General features: G+C 38.6%; 1 protein-coding gene across 3 annotated transcripts in view; it reads left to right on the forward strand.

The window, feature by feature from the left end:
• neto1l (neuropilin (NRP) and tolloid (TLL)-like 1, like) overlaps window positions 1-10,905 on the forward strand; it is a 67,812-nt gene extending 56,907 nt beyond the window's left edge. Inside the window, exons 8-11 of one of the 3 annotated variants that reach the window (XM_072699783.1) lie at window positions 1,093-1,206; window positions 1,951-2,512; window positions 3,577-3,651; window positions 7,307-10,905. In XM_072699783.1, the coding sequence (XP_072555884.1) occupies window positions 1,093-1,206; window positions 1,951-2,512; window positions 3,577-3,637 (737 nt within the window). In that variant the 3' untranslated portion in view covers window positions 3,638-3,651; window positions 7,307-10,905. The remainder of the gene's footprint in view (window positions 1-1,092; window positions 1,207-1,950; window positions 2,513-3,576; window positions 3,652-7,306) is intronic. The other 2 variants (XM_072699784.1, XM_072699785.1) reach the window with 2 other exon arrangements.
• Window positions 10,906-11,718: the final 813 nt, after the last annotated feature.

The following is an 11,718-nucleotide window of genomic DNA, read 5'->3' on the forward strand; positions in this document are numbered from 1 at the left end:
AGTCTCAGTGGAGATTAGTCCAGTTCCGTTTCTCAATTAAGAGAGAGTTAAGTGAGATCTTTCGTTATGGAGTGCTAGGGTACCACCTAGTGGTGATGGGATGTAATGACCCCAGGTTGATTTAGAGACAGTGGCGTATTAGTTCAGCGAGTAGAGTGATGACTCATCCCAACATCGCTAGTGTTATTATTCACCTGAGATTGCTGTGGAGTAAACTACATCACTGTAGCTATTCTGCACAACCTTGAGTTCTGAGGGGGTGAAGCATAGTAATGTGGTGCGTTTGAGAATGAAAGAAATGTTGGCGCTCCCAATCGATATTTGCTTATGACATTAGGACTTTGAACATCGCAGTAGCAAATGACGTTATACTTTGGGCATGGATGAACGTCTTTAGTATCATGTGTGATTGAGGGGGAGTTGCCTCCCCAGTAAAAGTGACCTTGATTTTTAATTACAAGATGACTGCAGGCTCTCGAATTTCAGCCGTTTTTCTTTCTGATAGCCTTCTACGGAAAACTTTGTCCGATCACATCTGGGTCGCATCTCTTCTGTTAAAATTAGGTTATGAACATTAAACATTTTTCCGGCTGAGATTTCGCACAAAGCAATCTGTTTTAAATCCCAAATCATTGTTAAGTATGATTATTACATCATGCCTTTCAAAGAGTAGTGCACCTATAGCCAAAGTGAGTATTAAAGTGAAACGTATGATTAATTATGGTTAATTTACCATAGGAAAAGTCCGATTTCTTTTCATTCCGATAATCATGGTGATTTGACTGGCATTGGTTTTTCTAATGGTGTTATCAAAACGTGAAAGACGTGTAATGATTGCCGAACAGACACGGTGACTTTCTGACTGCCCGCCTTCCAGAGGTTATATGTAAATTCACGTCCGCTATTAGCCATATTACAAAACGCCACAAACATGCATTTTAGTTCATGATGATTTGCGTGGACCTCAGCCAGTTGTTATTTTCCGGTAATTATCATAATACCCTCACTCTGTTTGGCTTGCAAGCCACACTGCTGAGAATGCAACGTCTATGTTGCTTATTTGGGATTGCCTTGTATTATTTTTTCCTTTAGCCCCGTGTGAAGCAGACACTTTTTTCTGCCACAGTAATATGTGCATCAACAACTCTCTGGTGTGCAATGGGGTGCAGAACTGTGTCTACCCCTGGGATGAGAATCACTGCAAAGGTGAGTCCGCTGGTTTCCATTCGGCGATTCTGACACCCTTCACACCACACAGAAGCTGGCAGCGGCAGATCCACCAGGATGGCGAGTCCCGGTGGGTCTACCTGTGTGTCAAAGCCGTATCTAGCATGTTTCCGTCTTTCACCCGCATGAAAAAGGAGACACGCCTTTGACTACGAATATGCATGGTTTCCATATAGAATTGCAGATAAAGCCTGTGTTTTTTTAGTGCAAAGTAGCCTCTGTGATGATGAAATCCTAGCTGCAAACTTTGCACTTGTATTTCCGTGTCACCATAAGCTAAATGAATTATAGCTCCAATTTCCAAGAATGGTTACACCGTTGTGGGCCTGTTCTTCACACAGGAGAAGGCGCGCAGGTGGCCGGAAACGACAATTCGCTAGAGTCAGCGTTTCCCAGTTACGTTTTTTTTGGCTGCATTGTTTTCCTCTGTTTGTCTCGAATTTTATATGGTAGCCCTCGGCACTTGTTCTCACATCCATTCTCATTGTTTCAGATGGTTTGTGTTCCCTGCTCTGAAAATACCTCTGAACACAACCATTTGCTTCCCAGTGGCCCAGACCAAATCAACACCCGTCATTATGCCGAGACTTATTCACAAATACCAGTCTCTTCCCCAAAGAGACGTTCAAGATCCCCATTTCCCAGCCATTTTAAAACAGCTGTACGTCTCGGAACGTTGTCTTGTTAGTCACACCCTTAATTCTTTGTTTTTGTATCATGCAGAGAAGAGGAAAGCTAACATTCTGGACAACCTCAACAACACGAACGGGACGATAATCGGAGTCACCTGTTGTATCGTGATTATCCTACTTATCGTCTCCGTCATAGTTCAAATAAAACAGCCTCGCAAAAAGTACATAATCAGGAGAGACGACTTCGACCCGACTATGTTTCAGGAGGTCTTTGAGCCCCCACACTACGAACTGTGCACGTTGCGCAGCGCCGCAGCCTCCGCCGAGCTGGTGGACCTGGCCGATGACCTGGAGACCTACCATAAACTCAGGCGCTCCTCCTCCCGATGTATTCACGACCATCACTGTGGATCCCAGCTGTCCAGCGTCAAGGGCAGCCGCAGTAACCTCAGCACGCGGGAAGCCACCATCCTGACGGAGATCCAGCCGCAGCCGGTCAGACCCCTGATCCCGCCCACCAATCGCAGGAGCATCCTGGTGATGAAGCACAGCTACTCGCAAGACGCCACCGACGGCTGCGACCCGGACGATGACATGGAAGAAGTGCCGACCACAAGCCACAGGCTATCCCGACACGATAAAGGAGTGCAGCGGTCAGTATCCATTGATTTTTGATGAAGACTATCACTCGGAACACTTTAATACCCAAACATGTATTTGTTCCTTTTATTTATTTTTTCCCCCGTTTTATTTTATTTTTTTGCCTTCAGCCGTTTTACTTTTATTTATCTATTTATTTTTAAACTTTTATTTCTCCGTCTTTCATTACAACCTCTGTGTCATTCATGTCGGGGTTGGCTCAGGCTGGTGATGCCGTTGCTCTGGCCAGCTGACGAACGGTGACATGTTGTTTGAGTTTGTTTGAACATGACTGCATGCTTTGTCCCAGCACCAATCCAGACCAGCCAATCCCATCCTGGGCTACCGATTAAAAAAAAAAAAACAATCTTTGCATAAAAATAACATAGGAAAACGTTGTCCATAAAGATACGCCATTTTCCATTCTGTGGTGCATGGGGATTGCTAAGGGCTAACACCAACACCCCCTGCCAAGGATGCTGGATCCTTCTTCTTTTGGACTGTTTGAAGGATCACTTTAAGATTATTGTTTAAATACATTAATGTTCTGAGTACTTGGAACTAAAGGGCTTGTCATTTGATTGAAGAATAATAGCACTTTTTGAAATAAACCGAAGCATTGTAGAAACAGATTAGAAAAGTAATAAAATCATATACAATATATGAAATTGACAAATTTAAGTATTTGTTTCTAATCAGTAAAGCAGTGTTTTATGGCATGAACCTGTTTTTACAAAAAATATATTTTATTGTATCACTGCACTTTGCTTGTGAGGATTAAGTGTTTACAAGAACAAGTGGTTATATCAAAGATGCATACAATTCATACAACATGCCCTATATAACTGTCATGCATGCATATGTTTGATGTGTATACATGCATTACACAGTTGTTTTATATGTTTGGTTTACCTATATTTGCAGAAAAGAAACGCATAGTCCTTTCATTTTTGCATGTACATGTTTTAAAATTTCACATTTCAGATCCAGTGTGCTGCGTTTACAGTATGTATGCGTGAACTTTTCTGTCTATGCAAAAAAGAGTGTGATATTAAATGAAAAAGCCGTGACATTGCAGGTTCTGCCTCATTGGGTCACTAAGCAAACATGAATCCGAGTACAACACAACTAGGGTCTAAGAGACAGTCTCAAGGTAAGGACTCAGTACATGGACCCATCCCCCTGTTTTGTCAAATCATTGTAATTCAGTGTAAGTCCACATATGCTGCCACACTTGATTTATCCTAAATGTGGGTGCTTCTCACTACTGGCAAATGGTTTCTGTTTGTGTTGTAAATTAATTTCCATTTCAATGATTTGTTTACCAGCCATATTTGTTGGTAGGTTTGCATATTATTTCTGTCCTTGTAGTTTTTGCTTGTGTGTCTTGAGTCACTGAATGTTTGATTTTTGTTTATCCATATGCATAAATTTTAACATTTGGTAGATATTTTCATCTAAGGAGAACGCCCTTTTTTATGTTTGCGCTGATGCAGACGACAGTCAGTTAACAGTATTTGCTAATATTATGCATAAATTCCACGTAACACTTTGTGTCATGTTATACTTCAGTCATCTTTATTCATAATGTAATCAGTAATAGTTTTTAAATTAATTTTGCTTCCATGATCTAAAATTAATTGGGTCTGTGAATAATACAATACAATGATTATGATCTTTTGTAATCTATAGGGGCCACTTGCAATGAGCAGTGTTAGTATGACTGGCTTATGTTTGAGAGACAGGTCCCCTTGAGCTAGCCAGCGGGAACCTGATTTCTCTGGTGAGGGAATCAAGTGTATTGCAGCTACAGTGGTAAAAATAATTGAAGATATTATTTTGTTCTTCTTCTTCTTAGAATAAAACCAAAAACAGAAAGAAACAAGACTTCGACCGGTGTCCACTTTTTTCCCCACCCGGCCATTCAAGCTGAAATTTTGCAATGAAGTGCAACATCTGTTATATTCACATCCTGAGATCTGACATAAGCACACATTTCCTTAGTGCTTTCTCAACAAGGGCATAAATTCCAGAAAGTTCACCATCCCTCTATTGAGTCTTAGGTAGGGTTGGTGTGCTTCTCAAATGGAACAAATTTCAAGTCTCTCCCAGTTGTCTAGAGTTATATTTACATATTTTGCAGCGGCAGGCCTATAGCCAGAAATAATTTTTGTGGGCGGTCCAGCAGCCTTACTGATAGACCTCTAGGTAAATTTTCGCCAACCAATGGGGGATCTCCCGTTGTAGATTTTGCGGACTGGGGTCTCCCATAAATTTTGCCAAGCCGCTAAACCAGGGCTGTTAAACTCCAGTCTTGGGGGGGCCGGAGCTCTACACATTTTGGGTTTCCTCTCATTTAATACACCTCATTCAACTCCTTGTGCTAATTACCACACAGCTCTTGAGATGAATGATTTGTGGTGGAACAGGAAAAGGTACACACGGCTCTGGTGCTACACAAACCTTCAAGGCTGGGTCATTTTATTATGTGGCTTTGTGTCTGATCAGTAAAAATCATTTTGCGGGGGTTCAAAGCCATAATAATATGTGGCTATATGCTTCTTTAGCAGACACTTTTGTCCAAAGCAACATTCAAGCAAGGCAAATAGCACATTGCAAATATAACTGCAGATAGACTCCTATTAATGTCCAGTTCTAGGTACAAGTGTAGGCGGTATTGCAGCAGGAGCTACACAACAGCCATTAACAAAGTAAGAACCTAATACGACAATAGGACTAATATTTAAGGGTCAGAAGTGCAACATAAGAGTATTCAATGAACATAAAGAGGCATCAAGTTAGTTGAGGAATTCATGGAACAGATGGGTATTGAAGTGTTTATTGAAGGTGGAGAGGGAGTCTGATGACCGGACAGGGTTCGGCAGCTCACTCCACCATCAGAGAACCACACAAGAACTATCTGGAGTGAAACTTCATGTGGCATTAGTTTGCTGACCGAAGGAGGCGAGATGGGACATAGGAGGGTGCTTGTCCATTGACGGACCTTTCAGCTAGCACCTAGGACTCAAACTTGATGCAAGTTCCAATAGGGAGTCAGTGAAAAGAGACAAGGAGGGGTTTGGCATGTTAATCTATAGTGGTCTAGCAGCACAAGATGGTAGGCTTGCTTTTGGAGAGTTGCAATAATCAAGCCGTGAGGTAACAAATGTCTGAAGTAAAAGCTGAGCTGCATACTTAGACAGAAAAGTCTAATCTTCCTAATGCTATACCAGGTAAATCTGCAAGATTGGGAGACCACTGTTATATCCTCAAATGATCATCTGTCGTTACCCCTAGGTTCTTAGGAGACCTTGGTGAAGAGGGTGTGGATGTTGTGATAGATGGTAGAACTGGTAGGAAGACTTAGTCTTGGAGATGTAAAAATAAAGTTGGTGGTCCCTCATCCAAGCTGCGATGTCAGCCAAGCATGCAGAGATCCTGGCAGACACCATGGTGTCACCAGGTGAGAAGGTCAAGTAGGTGTGGATGTCAGTGTAGTAGTGGTAGGAGAAGCCATGGGACCGGATGACCTAGACAAGTAATTTAAAGAGAAAAGAAAAGAGGACCAAGGACAGAGCCTTGGAGAACACCGGTTGTTACCTGATGTGATTTGGATACCTCTTTGCCCCAAACCACTTGGAATGATCTGTCTGACAGGCATGAGTCAAACCAGCACAGAACAGTCCCCATAATGCCAAACTGAGAAAGGGTGGCCAGGATGATTAGGTGATTAACTATGTCAAATGTCACAGAGAGGTCAAGCAGCATCAGGACGGTTGACTGGGATGCAGCTCTTGCAGCTGTCCGTGTCTACAGCAGTGACAACGGCAGAGTCTCAGTTGAGTGTCCATGTCTGAAGCCTGGCTGAAGTGGGTCCAGGAGGTTCTTTATCAGAAATTCAGAGATATGACTGAGGATAGTACATTTACAAGTTTTGGAAAAGAATGAGAGGAGGGAGACTGACCAATACAATCCGTGAAGGATTGAGTGGAGGTTTATTAAACAGTGGTGTTTCCCGAGCCTGCTTATGTGGCAGGGAATGTGCCAGTCATAAGGGATAAATGAAACAGGTGTCTAAGTGCAGGGGTAATATTAATACATATGGATTGCATGGTGGCTGCTTTAAATTGACTTATACTTGTTAACCTCAAAAATGACTATAGCACTGACTATAAATCGCTCTAATTCAATATTATCAGCCGTGGGAGGCTGTTCAGTGGGAATGACTTCAACATTCTCACAGTTCCCATTATAAGCTTTTCATGGGGACCGTAACTTGACAGCATGAATTGCACTTATGTCCACAGGTGAATTTCATATCCTTATGCATGATAATGTGAACCCAAATTTTTCAATTATACAGTCACTTCATGTTAAAATTGAACAGTTTGGTATTGGTATGGGTAGAGTACATAAAGATTAATAACAGATCAGATAATCGGCACATACCACACAAACCTGCAGCTGTATTTCTGATATTCATTGCAATTGGCCCTAGTTACCAGTCAGTTTTTGAAAATAATTTGAAATTGCTAAATTTAATATTAAATCTTTAGTATTAAAATGTTACATTTTCAGTTATATATTAATCTCAACTGGATTTTTAACAGCTTATATGCTTTAATGCTTTCATTTTTGTTTCTCCCTTGTTAAATCCACATTTTCCTAACCATTTCTCTGTCCTTTTTTAAAGCACCATGTTCCCACTCTGATATTTAACGTCACTATTGTGTCACTTTGAACAGTGTATGATTTGCAATGTACTTGCTTCTGTTCTGCATTACATGTGCATTGTTTTCATTATATAGACGTCTTGAATATAGTGCAATCCTGGATGAGTACGAACAAGCTTCACTGCATTGTGAACACATGGACCGGAGACATACACCAGCATGATGATTCATGGACACTTTATAGCGAAACACCTTAAATGTAATACATGTTAATCTAATAGTGAGACTGACTGGATGGACTGGCGATGGGTACCATCCATGAAACTTGAAATCAGATGGGCTAATTCATTGCCATTATTGTTGCTCACTTTTTCTGTTGTTGTGAACTTACTGGAAAGATATTGAAACAGCCAATTTAGTTTTAATTTAAAAAAAAACTTCGAGTCATTTTAGGAAGTCTTTTGCTTAAAGGAATCTTCAGCTTAAAGAAAAAAAATAAAACCTTTGTTCTGGATGATTTTTTACGAAAGGCATGGCAATTTCCCTTTATGTTTTATGATACAATTCCTTTGTTAAAGGCTTAAAATCTGTACCTTTCTAAGAAATATGTAAATTATTTCTTGTATTAACTATTTCTAACTACATTTTTCTACAGAAATTTCACAGTTGTAGAAAATAACGTGTGCATGTCTTTATATTTCTTTAAAACTAAGAGTGTTAATATGTTTATCAGTACTTATTCACATTCATTCACTTTCTGACTGATTGGGTCCTTCAAAATAGGTTAACATAATTTGATCATATTAATACTGAAATAAGAAAATGCATGCTAAAAGATTAACATATATATTCCAAATTGATTATAAATAGCACATAGATTTATTGTTTTAGTTTAATTATATTTTCAGTTCTTTTCAGTGCAGATATCTTCACATGTAACCTGTGTATCCTGGCAGCATGTGACCTTTCTAAGCAATTAAAAAAAAAAAATTCTAATGCAAATATTATGAAGCAGATCAGCTCTAAACCAGGAGGGTGCCTTTCAGAGCAGATTTTCCCAATAAATTCTTTCTAAAAAATAAATCTAATTGATTTTCTGTGAACATTTTCATAAAGTTGTGTTGCTTATTCGCTCTGCCTTGTCTGTACTATTTATTTGTATGCCAAGACAAGCAGTGACATCACCAGCATGCTTTTGAGCAGAACTCCAGATGGCAAAGTGGTTGAGGAGCTAAAGTGCCATTCTGCACCTGGAATAGTTATGAAGAGCATTATAGTCACAATGCTTGTGGCATAATAGGAAAGTGAACAGTGTGTGAATCTGTAATCATCCAACAAATTACAAGATGTTTACGACAGTGTGATGTAAAGAAGGCCTAAGTTTAATCCAGAGAGTGGTTAAGCAGTTGTAGGTGTTACTAAAGTAACAATATTATATGTAAGGATGCATAAGCAGTATTATATACATATATATTTTTCAGATTAAGAGTGCTTTATTGTCATTGTATAATAATGGGATTGTGTAAAACCTGGAGCATACATCACGAAGTAGGGTTTGTTGCTTAGCCAGATAATCCGTCACATTTAAGGTAGTCCTGGCTAAATGTAAGTGAATGACAATGAAGTATATCTAAACCGTGGTACCTTAAATCTGACAAGTTATCTAGTTAACCAACAAATCTCGCTTTGTGATATAGGCCCCAGATGCTAAGATTAAGGTCAGATGACATGACACATTCGGTTGATTTGCAAACAGAACCGAAAAGGTATATTCAATCAAGGAATCCGTCTTCCAGCTGCAAATCCTGGACAGGGTCACAGGAGACTATCCCTGGGGTGGGGGGGGGGGGGGCATGAGGCTGGGGGACACCCTGGATGGAACGCCAGTCCATCACAAGGGACACACACTCCATGGGCGATTTAGAGATACCAATTAGCCTGACCATATGTCTTTGCACTGTAGGAGGAAACAAGAGATATGCCGCAGAACAGTACGTAGGAGGCCGTCATGCTATCTGCCAAGCCACTGTGCCTCCCAGATTAAGGAACCATGAACACTAAAGCATTCAAGCACAAAACGATAGTAGCCCTATGTGGTGGGCTGCTTACCGCTGCCTGTATATATTTAAAAACTGCATGAGTATTGCCACTCTGACCAACATCAAAAACTGAAGATGCAAAAGAAAATTCTCTTAACATTATCTTCAAGTTAACCGTGTCAGGTTTTTCAAATTAAGGGTGATCTCAAGGCCAGCTGAAAATGAATCTGTACTCTGATAATCCTTCTTGATGAATTCCACTGTGCTCATTAGAAATTATGCTTTTCAGTTCCAGAAGCTTACACCATAGTGCTTTTACACCATGAAACTCGAAATAATTGGAGTTATTTGTGGCCCACAACTGATGCCAGATAAACAGAAAAAAATGTATGTGTCTAAAAAAATTAATATTTTTGAATGCTCAAGCAATTTCTTTAGGGAGACTGTCAAATTTGCTTTTGTGTGGATAGGTGCTATGACTGACATTTGCTGCATAATATAACAAATAATAGTATGTAATAAGCTGCTAAATAAACTGACATATACTGGCTAATAGTGACTCAAACATTTCTAACTATAACAAAATTATGAATTAATAAATCCATATTTATGAAATTTAAGTGTGTCTTTGTCTGTCCCATATTATTATTATTATTACATTTTGGCAAAAAGCCACGTTTTTATTGATTCTTGAATGTGAGTCTGTCGTTTTGATCATTTTAGTTTGCAATTCAGTTGACATTAAATGCTGATGTGTCTCTTTTTCTTTTGGTTTGATTCATATATACAATCCCTTTGTTCTTTTTTTCCAACTTTTTCTCTGTGTACAGTTGACCATTAATTTGCAAGTGTTATGTTAAGATTGTAATTAATGTCTTGACTTGAAAAAAGTTCATGTTAAATATTTATCTCTCGTCTGTTTCATTCCAACCATGCTTTCAAGTAAGTAACAATTATGATACATTGTAACAAAAGAATATGTATGCAAATTAAGACTCAAGGTGAATTATGCAATACATCACATCATTACACATTTCACGGGAAGATAACGATGGTCCTTAGATCTACAGAAATACCCTTAAAACTAGTTACTAACAATTTATACATACAGCATTTTATATATGTGTGTGTAATGAGCAAAAGCACAAACTAACATGGTGTATAAAAATATAAAAATGCTATATTAAAATGCAATGTTTGTTGTTATATCTATAATAATAAATATGGCATCAGTGATTAGTTGTGACAAGACCCCACGCTCTTTATGAGAATCATGAGGACTGTGTTTTATAACACCTTATATAAACCTACTGAAACGGGTCTATTTTCTACAGTGATGTGTGGATATGTGTGTCGTTGGTCAGGTTGTTTAAAAGAATGGGATGTGCGCATTGTTACTCATCTTGAAATTGTTGATAAAAAACATATACATTATATTTTTCTTAACGTAAGTATAAACACCACTGTAGTTCCCATGTGAAGGATGCGTCTTCAGAAAAATAGGTGATTACTGAAGCTAACAGTATTTTCATTTTCCTACAGGCAGATACATCCACGCTCTACATCTTGCCAAGTTTGACAACTTACGGAACTAACTCTTAAACCCTGCATCTACCATGAAAGAACTGTTGCTTTATGTGACTTTACCAATTAACTGTTATCAAGGAAAAAATACACTTTTTCTTAATTTGTGAATGCGTCAGTCTTTTCTTTGTTCAAAGATGTAAAGCATTTGCTTGTGTTTTTTGAAAACTGTATGGCCAATGAATTTGAGGAGGATTTTTCAAAGATTTTTGAAACAATTTCTTTCAATAATCAGTAACTTACATGCACATTCAATGGGAACTTAACATGTCAAACCAAATGATTTTTAAACTTTTAAACTATTAATCTGGAAATTAAGATTGAATATTCTGTTGAAATTCAGTTTGGAATCCCTTAAACCCAGTCAGGATTGATTGAGTGTTCCATATCTTACGTAAGCGAATTACAGGTTGTGTTTCCTACTAAAGATGACTGCCCTTATGGGATTAGCAACAAATAACCACTGTATGTACTGTATGTTGTGTAGGTTCTTAGATTAGGAGAGGCTCAAATGAGGACAGTGGAAACACTGCAGTAGAATTCACTGGCAATTTATAACTTGGGGACGAAAAGTTTAAATTTAGTGAATTCTGCTTTCCATTAATTCTTTATTGGATTTCAAACCTGTGGTTATTTCAGGATGAATATTGTTAGAAAAATTAACAGTTGCCGCAACATTTTACTAAATAAAGTCTTGATAGTTGATAGGGCTCAACTACACATATGAAAATGATGGTCTCCAAATTTTTTTGTCGTTTAGAAAACACAAACTATTTACCTATAGTGTACCAGTAAACGATTGAAATGATGAATTTATTATATTAGGGCATTTCCCAGACGCAAGATGTGTGTATGTTTTAGATCTTTTTCCCTTTGGATAGTGATATTTTATTTGATAATTGAAATATGTTTTGAATAAATTAA

Source organism: Paramormyrops kingsleyae, chromosome 15, assembly GCF_048594095.1.
Source record: "Paramormyrops kingsleyae isolate MSU_618 chromosome 15, PKINGS_0.4, whole genome shotgun sequence".
Lineage (NCBI taxonomy): Eukaryota > Metazoa > Chordata > Actinopteri > Osteoglossiformes > Mormyridae > Paramormyrops > Paramormyrops kingsleyae.